General features: G+C 34.0%; 3 protein-coding genes and 2 pseudogenes across 3 annotated transcripts; 4 read left to right on the top strand and 1 right to left on the bottom strand.

Moving 5' to 3' along the window:
• Positions 1–303: 303 nt before the first annotated feature.
• LOC125600449 lies at positions 304–1,750 on the bottom strand (annotated as a pseudogene).
• Positions 1,751–1,932: 182 nt separating this feature from the next.
• Positions 1,933–4,751, top strand: LOC106354866 (uncharacterized protein At4g04775-like). The gene is made up of 2 exons (XM_048773157.1): positions 1,933–2,053; positions 4,131–4,751. Exon 2 carries the CDS (start codon positions 4,224–4,226, stop codon positions 4,704–4,706), a length of 483 nt encoding a protein of 160 aa, XP_048629114.1. The 5' UTR covers positions 1,933–2,053; positions 4,131–4,223; the 3' UTR covers positions 4,707–4,751.
• LOC125600448 (glutathione S-transferase T3-like) lies at positions 3,118–3,876 on the top strand. Its single transcript, XM_048773155.1, has one exon. The coding sequence runs from the start codon at positions 3,118–3,120 to the stop codon at positions 3,874–3,876; it is 759 nt and encodes a 252-aa protein (XP_048629112.1).
• A 7,367-nt stretch (positions 4,752–12,118) lies between the features above and the next one.
• LOC106357713 (transmembrane emp24 domain-containing protein p24beta3) lies at positions 12,119–13,256 on the top strand. The gene is given in 10 exon segments (XM_048773154.1): positions 12,119–12,178; positions 12,181–12,337; positions 12,340–12,353; positions 12,474–12,563; positions 12,565–12,639; positions 12,642–12,663; positions 12,764–12,844; positions 12,847–12,870; positions 13,100–13,150; positions 13,153–13,256. Coding segments are annotated over 10 exon segments (654 nt in total). The 3' UTR covers positions 13,233–13,256.
• A 424-nt stretch (positions 13,257–13,680) lies between these two features.
• LOC125600447 lies at positions 13,681–15,057 on the top strand (annotated as a pseudogene).
• The last annotated feature ends 199 nt before the right edge of the window (positions 15,058–15,256 follow it).

The following is a 15,256-nucleotide window of genomic DNA, read 5'->3' as shown; positions in this document are numbered from 1 at the left end:
TTAAGAAGATAATTTGTGTGTATTGCTTATTTTCACGTCTGTACAAAAACATAATTAAATATACATAATTTTTGCTCCGATTGTTGAGAAACTTTTTATACAAGTTTTGGATAAGCTTTTAGTAAATTATGTACATATTTAGTGAACATAGGCCAAATAATTAATAAAAAAATTGTTTTTAAAGCGAAAATGTTTAATTACATGAAACGAAAGAGCTTTGAATTGTTTCAAATAAACAAAAACATGGAACTAATAAGTAACAATTTTACCCCAAAAAAAATAACTAACAAGTAACAACTCACCTTAGGTTTGAGTAGGAGGAGGAGGTGGTGGTGGCGACGATGACTTGGGCAAAGGCTGAGACGCCGAGGTCGAAGGGTGCAGACTCATCTTTCATGGGTTCTCCCTGCAAAAGTCAAACAACCAGACGGTCACGATTTCATATTCATATAGTGACCGTTAGATTTTAGAAAGTTGAGAAAAGTATACGTACCTCAGCCATACATCTCACTCCCACCGGATAATTCCTCTTGAGATTATGGAAGTTTCCGGCAAAGCAAAGCTTGTTTGTGTTGATCTTGCGAGTGGTCAGTCCACCGGCGAAGACTGACTGCATGTTAACGACGCCGTTGCCATTTTTCTGAAGCTTTAGTGTTTGAGTGAAATAGAGGAGAATCTGAAGTCTGAAAGATAATATAACTTTAAGTTGGATCGTCAGTAGCTTGATATGATGTAGCGAAGGATCAGCATATGTATTTATAGGATGTGTTGATGATGAATGATAGGTTGAGTTTGTTTCCTGAACTTTCTTTAGTTTTTTTTTACCTATTTAACCTTTCATTTAATTACTTTATGTTCAAATCAGTTAACAAATCGTCAAAACATGACACAGGAAAATTAGATCTTAACGTTTTTCTTTCTTCGTTCGATTAATTGAACTTTAGTAACGTAAGTTAACTTTTATTTTCGTCAAGAAAAGATTATTGCATGTAATTGGCATATGTTCGGCATACATGCAATAAAGTTCTAATTAATTATGATACAAATAGCTTAATAGTTGTAATAATACTTCTCTGTGTTATGCTTATAACCGAGTTTAAGCGTATTAGTAAAAAAATAAGTTGCGAGATTTAAAGAACCACGTTGCTTTAGATTTCCCCATGCATAAAATGAATATTTTTAAAGGGAAAAGAGCAATTAGTCGATGACGTAGCGTTCTTCTTCGTCACAGCTTCTTCGACTGTTTATTTGTTTGCCAAGTGGGTTTCGCAAAACACGTAAAAAAGATTCTCTTCATCTCCCAAAATCATGTGGCTCACATCAAAACTTCAAGCATTACGTTACTACGCACCACATACTCCTTTTGCTTTTGGAAGTTAGCTAGGAGGGATTCAAACTAAAAGGCCCATGCTTACTACGTTCGAGTCCGTGATTTTCTCTTTGTCGCTGACTACGTGGCCCATCCAGCTCCGTCTGTTTTGTTAACATATTAATGTTAGGACTTAGGACATAGGAGATAAAGAAGTATACAAGATTTGAGGTATCTAAGTCGTAAGTCTTAACCAAACATTGAAAAACATACAGTGAAACTTTGCTTTAGGCCTAAGAGTATCATTATCCAGGGTTTCTTAGGGTGAGATTTTTATTTTTAAGGGAATATAAGAAATTGTTTCTTAATTTTAACTAAAAAGTTAAGAAATTGTTTCTTAGACCATGATTATCGGGGTCCTAAAGTTGGGTCCTAACCCATTTTCGGCGCCCAAAATAAATACAAAATGGGTGATAATGTTCCGGGACGGGCCTTAACCAAGGTCGATTTTTGCTCGTCCTTCTTTGCCACCTGTCGAGTGGAGATGAAGCGGAAAAGTCGGGTAGGGGAAACTCGATTTTCTCTTCCCAAATCGATCTCACCGTCTTCCGATTCTCTCTCGAACAGCGACACATGTGGCGATAAAGTACACCGACGATTTCATCCCGAATCTCTCCCGGATCCCTCACGAGTCTATCCCGAGTCTGTCTCCAACCTCATTCTCCGCCGATTTCAATCTAAAAGGTATGTGTTCCTCTTTCGTTTTCAAATCCTTAGGATGTCATTGTCGATCTAGTTCCTCCGCATGTTGGTTTCGTAGATTCTTTGTTGTGATGATTTGTTCGGTAGTAGATTAGATTCAGTTTCTCGATCTAGTTCCTGCGAGTCGGGTTTCGTAGATTCTTTTTTGTGATGATATGTTTGGTTGATTAAGTTCAGTTTCTCGATCTAGTTCCTCCGCATGTTAGTTTCGTGTGATTCTTGGTTGTGATGATATGTTGGGTAGATTAAATTCAGTTTTTTTTTTTTGATGATGATGATCGTTGATGTTTTCTTTGATATTGTTTCGTCTATAGCTTTGTAGTTGATATGGTTTCTGTAATTTCTTGTTAGGAAACTAGATAGGTTTTAGATTTGTATTCAAGTTCAGTATAAATTATTGCCTCGAATGCTTGTTGTTTTTGATTTTTTTGAACGAAAGTTGATAGCTTTTAGTTTTGTATTGAAGTAACTAAACTTTTAGTTCTGTATTGAAGTAACTAAAAATTAGTGATAAGACTGTGAGTATTATGAACGAGATTGCCATGTTTGTAGTTTGGATTTGAAGTTACTTAAACGAAATTGTGTTATCTGCTTGTATTGTAGTTCCTTTGTAGCTTATAGCTTTTGTAGTTGTAGTTTAGTAATAACTATAGCTAATAGCTTTCGTACTAAAATTTAATGATCCATTAAACTAGAGCTGATAGCTTTGTAGTTTAGTTGTAGTTTAGTAATAACATCTGATTAGACATAGGTAGATAATGGTTAGGTGGTTATGGAGTTATTACTTGTTAAAGTTTCTCCTATTAAATCCCATAGAAAACACTTCAGCTTTACTATCTCCAAATCGTCTTTCTCTTCTCTTTGCGAACAAGAAAACGTTCCCATTCTCTATATCTCTTCTGTTCTTCTTCCTATGGATCCAAGGAATCCATCTAGCCAGAATTCTGGTTATGTGGGGGCTTCTTCACAACGTACAAAATAATAATGTTCAGAATAATAATGTTTATGAAAGTTTTCCTTCCAGTGTCGACATTGGAGCCTCAGAAATGCCTCCTTTCAGTTCCCAACAGTCTGAGGCTACATCCCAACCTCAGGACACACCTGTGGAGCGTATGGTGAGAAGGAAATGGACGCCGGGTGATGACGAGGTTCTGATTAGTGCGTGGCTAAACACATCAAAGGACGCTGTTGTTGGAAATGAACAGAAGTTAAGGACCTTCTGGAAACGCGTAGATGAATACTTTGCAATAACTCTTCATGAGAACATAGAGAATGTTCATTGTAAGCAGAGGTGGCACAGAATCAATGATCAGACGAACAAGTTCTGTGCCGCATTCGCAGCTGCAGAGAGACAAATAACCAGCGGTCAGAGTGACAATGACGTTCTAAAGGTGGCTCATGAAATCTTCTACTCTGATCAGGGACACAAGTTTACCCTCGAGCACGCGTGGTGTGCCCTGCGATATGAACAAAAGTGGATAAGCCTGAACACACCTAAGACGGCCGGTTCAAAGAGAAAGAGTGGTGAGGTTAGTTCCCAACCTTCAAGCGCACATGTCGGTGAGGTCAGTTCCCAATCTTCAATGTGTCCTGAAGGTATCAAGGCTGCGAAAGCAAGCAGGAATGGTAGTAAAGGAAAGACTATTGAGGACTATAAGAGCATTTTGGAGCTCAAGATGGAAGATTTGGCGAGGAAGGAGAAACTGTCGAAGCTGGCGATATTAGACACTCTCCTTGCTAAGAAGGATCCACTAAGTGAGAGTGAAGAAACTGTCAAGAACAAGCTGTTGGCCGAACTCTTCTAGTTTTTCAATTCGAAGTTTCTGTCTTATGTAATATCTATTAAAATGTTGCTTTGTGTTGGTCTAAGTTTGTGTCTTGTGTTCTATGTTCTAATCTGTTATGTTTGTAATTTCTATGAAGTTCTCGTATCAGTTTCTGTCTTGTGTTCTATGTACATGTATATCTTGATGTTATGTGATGTTATGTTTGATATAATGATAACTCTGCTTGTTATTTTACATACAAAACTTACGTGTGCCATTTTTATTATTCTCAGGTCATTGGATTGGATTATAGCTACACGCAGCCGTCTGATTCGGAGGATTATGGTTTAGGGAACTCAGCAGACAGTGGAAACAACTCCACATAAATGAATATACTGCTGGACCAAGCAGAGATAGAAGCCGTGCGGGTTCAGTACCCTCCGCAGCCGGAGGTTGAGTTCGGCTTCCCCAAGGATTGCTACTGTGATGGCGAACCGCTTATTAGGACATCTTACACAAGAACTGACCCGGGGAGAAGGTTCTACACCTGTGAGAACATCGACGATGGAGACTGCCATGTACACAAGTGGTGGGATGTGACGGCTACAGAGGAGATCAAAGCCATAGGTACACAGTATGCCCTGCTTTCTGATAAGGTTGATTATCTTGCGTCTGTGAGTGACTACGAGTCAGAACTAAACCAGGTAAAAGATCTCCATTATGAGAGTGAGCTGAAGTTGGCTGTGCTTGAGAAGACTGTCTCTGAGTTATCTAAAAAAAAATCTCCGTTTCGTAATGGGTTTGAACTCGTACTAGGTGGTCTGGTTCTTTTAGTAATGGTAATATCCATGTTCGTAATGTTAAAGTAGGTTTGAACTAAGAGGAGAGTGAACTAAGTAGCTTGGTGTTTTGTAGTATGAAACTCATTATGAAGCTGTACACAGGAGAGACGGTTAAGGGGGTGTATTTTTCCAATGAACAAGGAGACTTGTAAATTTTTTATAAGTACTATGTTTTGTTATTACTAATTGAGCATGTGATTTCGTATAAGTATCATACTCCATAATCTCCAACACACATTTTAAGCACATGTGTTTCGTTTCTTTCATCACCAACCAAACAGAGAGTATCTATACCTAACAATCACATGTATCTCCAACACACACTAAGTTTAATAACCCGTGAATAGATTCTCCATCACATGTGATTGTTTAGGAAATCACAAAACTCACGGACTGTCACACGGGCTTGTTACAAAATTCATATCTATAAATATGAGATTGCTCTTGTGATTACAAATACACAAATCTTTTCTCTCCTTATTTCCTAAAACAATTACACATCAAAATTCTTCTCACTTATTCCTAAACAATCACAACCATTTCTCGATATATTTATAATGGCATCTTCCTCCCATTATCATTACCACAAAGATGATGATGATGATGATTGATCTTGATTCCCCTTTGAAGAATTTTTACAAACTATGCTCCCTATACCAGAACCAAAAGAGCAAAAAAAACGTATTTTTATAGAGAGAGACACCGAGAAAGAAGGCCACAAACAGGCTTTGGAATGATTATTTTAGCGAGAATCAACATACTCTACCAGTTTATTCCGGCGACGGTTTCGAATGAACAAATCTTTGTTCCTGCGTATTGTGCATCGTCTCTCCACAGAAATACCGTATTTTCGACCATCAGAAGATGCAAACGGACGGTCAAGTCTTTCACCTCTACAAAAATGTACTGCAGCAATTCGACAATTGGAATACGGTGGTGCGGCTTATACAGTAGACGAATATATCCGTCTTGCTGAAACAACGGCTCGAAAATGTTTTCACAATTTTACCGCCGGAATAATCACCTTGTTTGGCGATGAATACCTACGACGTCCCACACCGGAGGATTGAGGATTTGGAAAGACTACTACATATTGGAGAAGAACGTGGATTTCTGGGGATGATTGGAAGCATCGACTGTATGCATTGGGAGTGGAAGAATTGTCCCACCGCTTGGAAACGAATGTATTCACGAGGAACCGGAAAACCAACAATTGTCTTGGAGGCGGTGCGGTAGCTTCGTATGACCTCTGGATATGGCACGCGTTTTTTGGAGCTCCAGGTACTATGAACGATCTTAATATTCTTGATCGATCACCTGTTTTTGATGACATTATTAACGGCATCGCGCCACAAGTAAACTATTATGTCAACGAAACGGAGTACCATCTGGCATATTATCTAACAGATGGTATATATCCGAAATGGGCGACTTTTTTTATTCAATCTATCCGACTACCACAAAAACTGAAAAGCAGTCATTGTTTGCTAAGTCCCAAGAATCTGTTCGAAAAGATGTTGAGCGTGCTTTCGGAGTCCTGCAAGCAGATTTGCCGTTGTCAAAAATCCATCTAAGTTATGGGATAAAGAGAAAATAAGAAATATTATGAGAGCATGTATCATACTCCATAATATGATTGTCGAAGATGAACGGTCATCATTCACTCAGATATATAACAAATTTGAGTTTCAAGAAAGAGAAGAAGTGGATACATTTTCCGTCAACATGCCTTCGAATCTCGGCAGTACAATGGATCGTCGAACGAGCCTTCGGAATAGACAAGCCCATGAACAATTAAAAAATGATCTGATTGAAATATATGGGCTAAATTTGGACATTTTCCAAATAACATATAATTTATAAGTTTCTATGATTTGAATAAGTTGTGTGTTTGCTTTTATTTCTGAAGTTTGTATTTTTTTTAATGAAATGTAATAAAATGTTTGTAATTTTCTATTAAATGAATAAATTTGTTTTTTTATTAGTTATTCAACTTAAAATGGTAATATGTTTTATCTTATATATGTTACTAGTTATTTTAAAAAAAAAATTAACCTAAGGACCAACAAAAGTCCAACCAACTCAACCAATAATCACCATTTTCATTAAAAATCCTTAACAATGTCCTAATCTAGAAATAACAATAAAAAACTCTAAGGACCACCAATTAAGTCCCATTGATAATCATGCTAAGAGAATGATTAACCACGGGTTCTTAAGATGGAGTTCTTAACGGAAGTTAAGAAATTGTTTCTTAACTTTTAACTAAAAAATCTAAGAACCGGTTATTAAATAAGGACTTTACGAACCGGTTCTTAGCTTTTTTAGTTAAAAGTTAAGAAACAGTTTCTTAACTTCCGCTAAAAACTCCACTCTAAGAACCATGGGTTAATCATGGTCTTAAAGTACTACTTTAAGAAACAGTTTCTTATATTCTCATAGGAAATCCTAAACAACTAAAAAACTCGGATAATGATGCTCTAAAATCTTTGAGTCCGTCAGAAAAAAATAAAAAGAAAGAAAAGGAATATTTAATCATTAACCAAAAAGACGTCATGAGTTATTTGTTTTGCCCACAAATCAAAGCCTAAATGATGTTGTTTTCGACTCTTCCTGCTGATTCATATCCTCGCTAGCATTCGTAATGGGGGGAAATAACACCGTTTGCATCAGTGTAACAACATTATCATATTTTAGATATAAATATTAGTCGAAACAAAAGTGTATAACATTTGCATCAGTTCAGTCGACGTAGCTCCTTGGTTGTTCAGCTTCTGGTCTTCTTCTTGTGGTCTGTTTCCGTTTGTCACCGGAAACAGAGTATGTCAGCATAAGGTTATCATTCTCCCGGTTCTCGGGGTTGACTGCGGCGAGGGAGGCGACAGGTTCATGTGGTCTGTGACCTCGTTGGTTTCTCGGTGACTCCATTAGGAGGAAATTGCGTATCCAGTGTTGTGGCTCTCGCTTGTTTAGCTATTGACAATGTGATCCATCTAACCGAGTTATGCAGGTCAGTGGAGCTCAGACATGTTTAGCACAGCTTCTTCTCTGGTCCATTTTTTGCAGGTATGGTTCTGGTGGATGCGGTATCTGCCTCGCCAGTGGCAGCGAGGATTTTGATGGCCGCTCGGCCTTAGGTTTGCTATCTTTGTCCTCTTTTTCCGTTTAGTTTTAGTTTGTGTTCATAATCAGTGAAAGTTACGACCTCGATGAAATCATCAAAGACCAGCTACATCGGTGATGCCATAAGAGAACCGGCATCCGAGGCAACAACAGGTAAACCCCACACTCTTGTGGTTACCATCTTCCATCGAGAACGGCGATTGATAGTCTAAGGGATTCGGAACAATCTAGCACGGTTAAGTGGGCGAGTGAAACTTGTTTGTGGTGAATTTTAAATTAGCTAAATAATATATAGAATCATTGAACTACTTTAATCCTAACTAAAGCTTGACCCGAACGTCGTGCGAGTATTATTTTATTTTATAAATGTAATTGTTGTAAATATTTTGAAGATGTTATTATAATTTATTATTATATATAATGTAATTCTATAATTTTATTGTTTATAATTTTTATTTGATATTTTTAATATATAAAAAAATTTTCTATATATTTTACTTTGTTATTACATACAGATATATAACATCAAGTTCGGTACAATAAATTCACAACTTGAAATAATCAAATAGATAACATTATCCTAAATATATATTTAATTTCACAATTTCCATACAAATATTTTTAAAATTTATTTAGTTATTATACTATAGAATAAATATTTGTTTAGGATCATTTTTTTTTGTGTGTTTCAACAAATATACTTTAGCGTCTACAGTTTTAGTATATAGCAGGATTTTATAAGTAAATTTTATACATGCTTTACAAATTTTAACATGTTTTAATAGTGAATGATATTTAAATTATTTAAAAAAATAAAACAAGCTAGTTATTAATTCAAAATAATTTTTTATTTAATTCATATAGTACTCCTAATTAATATAATATAGGCTATAATTAGAAATTTTTTGAAAATAGCATACCATTTTTATATATTATACAATCTTAATTAGCATTGATTTGAATTAGGGGTGGGCGTTCGGGTACCCATTCGAGTTCGGTTCGGATCTATTCGGGTTTCGGGTTTTCGGAGTCAAGATTTCAGCTCCATTCAGATATTTCTAAGTTTCATTTCAGGTTCTGTTTGGATCTTTGTGGGTTCGGTTCTGTTCGGATAACCCACTAAATATTTTTTAAAATTTTAAAATTCATTATATACTTTAAATTTCTCAAAATCTATAAACAAAATATTATATTACATACAAATTTGAATAACTATATCAAACCATAAATAAACTAAAATATAATTTGATTTGGTTTGAATATGTGGATTAGTAATCAACAGATATGTCAAATATTTTTGGTTGTTTTGAGTATATTTTAGCTATTTCAGATATTTACTTTTGACTATTGTATTTGTATATATTTCAAGTATTTTGGCAATTTTAAAAATATTTTATATATTTTGGATGTTTTCAATAGACATTAAATCTAAAAATATATTTATATAGGGTTGTATAGAATCTATTTCGGTACATGCGGGCACCCGGAATACTTCGGTACGGTCGGATTCGGATTCGGTTCCGGTTCTTTAGATACCAATATTTTGAACCCGTCGGATATTTAATCAAATTTCGGTTCGGGTTGGTACTATTTTTTTTGGTTGGGTTGGGTTCGGTTCGGTTTTCGGTTTTTTCGGATTCGCGATTTTTTTGCCCACCCTATTTGAATAATATTATACTTCTAATACGAAATTAATTAATACATTATTATTTAAAAATATTTAATTTTTGTAAAATTTTGTCAGAATTTTTGTCAACGGATTTTAATAATTAAAAAAATATAAAAATTTTTATAAGTGAAGTTGTTGTATGTGTTGATTATATAAGATGTTGTATACCTTAATGATACAAAAATTGTTAATTAGAAATAAAAAAAATATGGTTTTTAGGGAAAGTCTTTTTTTTTTAACACCTTAGGGAATGTCCATTTCTAAAAACATCATACATGAATAAAAGTTGTGATTCTATTTTAATAAAATAAATATTTATATACCTTTTTTATTTTAAATATAAATATACATTTTTTTTAACAAATTTGTTAAGAAGATTTTAATAAGATCTTAATTTTCAAAAAAAAAGTTTGTAGTTAAATATTTCCACTAACTACGAAAATTAGTTTTGAAATATTATTAAACCATTAATATATATTTAGTTATCGTTTTATAAATAAAATTATATCCTATTTTTATCTGTTAATTCTATAATCATAATTAATCATATTCAAAGAAAATTATTATACTGAACTAAATATAACAAAATTTTATTTAAAATGATAAAATTTATATTTCAGTTTCATAAGTATAAATTTATGTTCTTTTTCTTTTTCTTTTTTGACAACATAAAATATTTATATTCAAAAATAAGAAATATAAATATGTTGGGTAAGACGAATTAACATTAGCAAACCATATAATGCATGTTTTAAAAATTACATGATTTAATAAAGCTAATAATATAAATCTTTGTAACTACTATAATCATGATATCTTTTCATTTAAAATATAAATATATATTCATGATTACAGTAGTTACAAAGATTTTTATATTATTTAGGCTTTAATTAAATGAAAAGATATCATGATTATAGTAGTTACAAAGTATATTATAATATATATATATATTATATTATATATCATATTTTAAAAAATCTAATAAATATGTTGAAAAATATTTTTAACAATATCTTAATTTTTAAAAAGTTTATGTAAATATTTTTTCTAATTTTGTAATTATCAATGACTATTTTTATGCATTAATATATATTAAGTTATAGTTTATAAAATGAAAATTAAAATTCTATCCTACTTTTATCTACTTTATAATCATAATGTTAAAAATACAATTTTCATATGAATTGAATTAATTATGATTTAAAAGTATATTAATGTGAGAAATTCATAAATTTTATTTCATAAATATAAAATATTTATGTTAAAAATATAATATGTGTCTAAAAAATAACATATCTTGAACTTTTGTATATACAACCATATATTATATCTAAAATGAATAAGCATAAAAGATATTGATAAAAATAAATCCAACGTTGAAAAGACGAGCCAGAGTTTAGCTTAAATTAAATACAAATAATTTGTAAATATGTTTTTGCTTGAATATTAATTTGTTAAATAACTAAATACAACTACAATAAGATAAAATATATAATCAAAAGTGACAAATACATGTGACACAATTTTAAACAATGATTAATTATAACACGTAAATTATAAATTATTTTATTTGAAATAGTTATATAAACATTTAAATATATGATTAACGTTAAAGTATAACCACTAATGATCTAAAACAAATATCTATGTATGTAAAACTGAAAACAAACACTCGCGCGCGTTTTGCCCAGATCAAGATCTAATTTATTAGTTAAAATTCAAAATTACAAAATCAATATCGAGATCTTCTAGGAAAAACAAATTATTACATAAGATGCGTTTGAAAAAAAAAAAAAATATAATATAGAAGTAACAAAAAATTGGAGTAAATGTTTTTTACTCTTAATCCCACTTGAATATATCAATTAAGATGAAAAAGATGAAAAAGATGAAAAGTTTTTACTCTCAGTTTTTAAACTGTAAAATAATTATTTTGTTTGTTTTTTTCTGATTTCTCTCTTTTTTTATTCTTGTATAATGTAAAGTAAATACTCCCTCGTTCTTTCTTTAATGATAGACTTTCTAGAAAAAAACGTTTGTTTCAGAAAGATGTATTTTTTGTATTTTCTATGAAAAATTTGCAAACTTCAAGAAAATTAATTGTTTATTGATTTTATTTGATTGTTAAATTTATTATATTAAAAGTTATTAAAAATTGAAATTACAGAGAAAACGATACATTTATTATGATAGTTTAATGTATTTTCTTATATGTGTTGAAAATATTAAAAAGTCTATCTTTTAGGAACAGAGGGTAGTAGATTAGAATAACACAACCGATCAACAATTAATTTTTCCTTGTTACTCTACTGATGTTTCCATTCAGACTCTAGATTTGTTCCTTTTTTCGCCATCAGATTTGTTCCTTAAAAACATTGTAATATATTTTCTTTTTAACCAAGAGAAAAAGATCATTTAAATTATCATAAAACCTTTAATATAAATTTAAACCAGCGAAGCAACCCGTTGACTACCTCCAAAATCTCACCGTATCGTAAAAACAAACCGGTTTTAATTTCGGTGTTTACTTCAGCTAAAGCGCAAAATTAAATCCTCTCTTCTTCTTCTTCTTCTACGATTGGAGAAACAAACGGAAAAAAAGGGAAAATTTGATCGGAGAGAGTTAAGATCTAAAAGGAAAGGGAAGATGGAGAGCAGACAATCGAGCAAGAACTCCGAAGAAGACCTATGTTTTTTTATTGTATTGCCTGCCTAATACTATTGAGTTCGATCGAGCGAATCTCGTCGCTCTCGGTGACGGTTAGCGACGATGAATGCGTCCAAGAGTATGTCCTTTACGAAGGAGACACCGTCTCCGGAAACTTCGTTCGTCGTCGACCACGAAATCTTCGGGGATCAGACCATCCGGTTTGGATTTCACGGTAATAGATCTCAATGTTTAAATTCGTTACGAATTTCCGACAAGACTTTGGTTTTGTGTCGTTGTCTTGATTAAGATTCGAATCGAAAGTTTGAGACTTTACCTTTTGCTATTGGTGTAGGTGACGTCTCCAGCTGGAACATTGTACAGACGTTGAAGGGAAACATCAGGAGATAAGTTTGAGTTTAAGGCGCCGAGAAGTGGAATGTACAAAGTTCTGTTTCCACAACCCTTACTCTACTCCTGAGACTGTCTCCTTCTACATTCACGTTGGTCATATCCCCAACATGAGCATGACTTAGCCAAAGACGGTTTGTTTCCATTCATCCTTATTATTAACCGTTTCTGCGTTGCGACTAGTTTTGTGTTAGCTCTTACTTACTGATGCTATGTTCCCTCCGTTTTCCTTAGAACATTTGGACCCGGTGAATGTTAAGATAGCTGAGCTGCGAGAGGCTTTGGAGTCTGTTGTTGCTGAGCAAAAGTATTTGAAGCACGTGATACTCGTCACCGTCATAGTGAGAGTTTTCTTCTCCTTTCATCTTTTACACTTTGTTTTGTAGATTTTTCGACTCATTCCCGTCGTGATATGAAGAACTTTTCCCCAAGATACAACCTTTAGAGTCTATCAATTTTAAGGATGGACGAAAGATAGATACATGCTTTTAATACGATGCAAACATTCTTTTGTGTGTGTGATTGATTTTGTGTGCGTTTGGGAACTTTGGGGGTGCAGCTAATGAGGAGCACGAGAGCGGGTGAGAAAGCGGGTGATATTCTACACAGTAGGAGAGTACATATCCTAGCAGCAGCAAGTGGTCTTCAGGTTCTCTACATCCGCAAGCTCTTCAGCAAGTCGGTTGCTTACAACAGGGTTTGAACATAACTAAAACCCCATCAAGGTTTTTTATTTTATGTTTGAACTGATAAACACAAAAGTGGTAGTTAATTAAGAGCTTAATAGCTAAAGACCCCTTTTTTGTTTTCGGTTTTGTACAATTTTTCATTGGCTTCAGTTTCGCTTATGTTTAACATGAAAGAAGAAAAAAACTAGATAAGCTTATATTCTGTAACATTTATCTTACCTTTGGGATTATCTTATCATATGATCATCATTCACATGATTTTAGATTAAAACCCGTTTAATAAACAGACAGAACAATCTAAAGATAAGATTGGCCGTAATGCAAATCCACCTCTTGTTTTGAGAGAATTTTCATAATCAAAAGTCAAAACAAAGCTACTCTGTGTTTTATTATCTTGAAGAGGAACTAGCATTAACGTGCGATGAGATAGAACATTGAACCAAAAAAACAAAACGTGGGTAAATGAAACAATATAAATTCTTGAAAAGTGGAGGAGGAAAAAGGACCGAAAATTTTCTATATTCCATTTCAAGAAGAAACTAAAGCCACTATAAGAAAATGCCCATTCAACGATCGTAAAAGTCATTTTCTCTACTTTTAATCTCTCCCTCTGTTTTACTGTCTGTGTGTGATCAAGAAAAGAAGAAAAGTGTTGGCGATTTTCGCCAAGAAAAGTGGCAAAAAGCCCCCGAGGCTCTAACGAGAGTCAGGAAGGTGGGATCTGTTTGTGCTCTTAAAGATGGGTTGTCTCTTACCAAACCACTTTGCTTCCATCTACCCTGGTGCTGTCACCACCAATCTCGGATCTTCTGGTCTCATCGCTTGCTCCTCCACAAGCAGAACCCTCTCCTCCCCAGGTTCTTGCATTCACGGATTTGTTTATTTTAGTTATATATTTACGTCTAAACATGATAACATGTTTCTGTCTAAAAACATGACAAGATGTTTGACTGCCTGCAAGAAATATATATATATATAGGATCATGGTTGTACTTTTTGTTTGGTTCACTGATAGATCTGAGTCATAGATCTATATTGTTTTATCCTGTGTTCTTATTGGAATTTTATTGTTGATTTCAAATGGCTTGTGTGTGATAGATTGTTTGCTGTGAATGATGATATGTTCTGCATCTTCCAAGGACACCATAGAGAACATTCCATTTCTTAAACAGCAATATGGACTCACAAAAACAGCAACCGAGGTCACTGTTGTGATCGAAGCCTACCGAGCCCTCAGAGACCGTGGTCCATACCCTGCAGATCAAGTCGTGAGATTTTCAAGGGAGATTTTGCCTTCATGCTCTTTGACTGCACACAAAGAATGTCTTCCTTGCTGCGGTTAGTTTTGATTTTTTTTTTTCCTTCTTGTATTTGTTCTAACATACTGTAGTACTGAGGTATGGATGTTTTGTGTTTTGCGAGGACGTCAGATGGTTAGCGTTCCACTATTTCGGGGGGGAACTGATGGTGAAGGCCCATCTCGTTCTTTCTGATGAGCTTGAAACCGTATGAAGAAAGGTTTGTGGAGTAAATCATTTGCGCCATTCCTAAAGGTATAACGCATAAAACATTTCCTATGCATACCTCTTCTTCTTGGATCTAAAGTGCATATATGGTTGTATGCTTGTAATTATAGGGTGCTTCTTTACCTCGTCTGGAGCGGGTTGAGGAGCTTTGAGTTTCCATTGAACGAGTTAAAGCCTGTACCAAAGGGTGGACAGTTCGGGTCAGGTGTGCGGTGTGCTTTTCAAAGATGGGATTCCGAGGCCAAGAAAGAAGGTGCAATGCCTAGAGTCGGCAGTGTTCAGAAATTGGTCTCAACAAAATCTGAAAGGCTAAAAAGTGATTTTAGCTGAGTTTTAATTTACTTTGTGAACTCTGGCTGTGTTCCGGAGCTTTGAGATCTCGTCGTTTCAATCTTTCTCTTGATTTTCTCACACTGGCCATTCTAAGGTTTCTCTGGCTCTATTCAAACTTACGAATAAAAGAACAAACTTCTGATCAAGTGCATTTGCAGCTTGTATTTGATAATAAGAAG

Source organism: Brassica napus, unplaced genomic scaffold, assembly GCF_020379485.1.
Source record: "Brassica napus cultivar Da-Ae unplaced genomic scaffold, Da-Ae ScsIHWf_2272;HRSCAF=2928, whole genome shotgun sequence".
In the NCBI taxonomy this organism is placed as follows: Eukaryota; Viridiplantae; Streptophyta; class Magnoliopsida; order Brassicales; family Brassicaceae; genus Brassica; species Brassica napus.
Note: the sequence above shows the minus strand (reverse complement) of the source record. Positions and strands in the feature narration are given on the sequence as shown.

What these genes read in the sequence shown, in the direction of transcription:
- LOC106354866 (XM_048773157.1), top strand. Translation starts at nt 4,224, where the DNA reads ATGAATATACTGCTGGACCAAGCAGAGATAGAAGCCGTGCGGGTTCAG.
- LOC125600448 (XM_048773155.1), top strand. Translation starts at nt 3,118, where the DNA reads ATGCCTCCTTTCAGTTCCCAACAGTCTGAGGCTACATCCCAACCTCAG.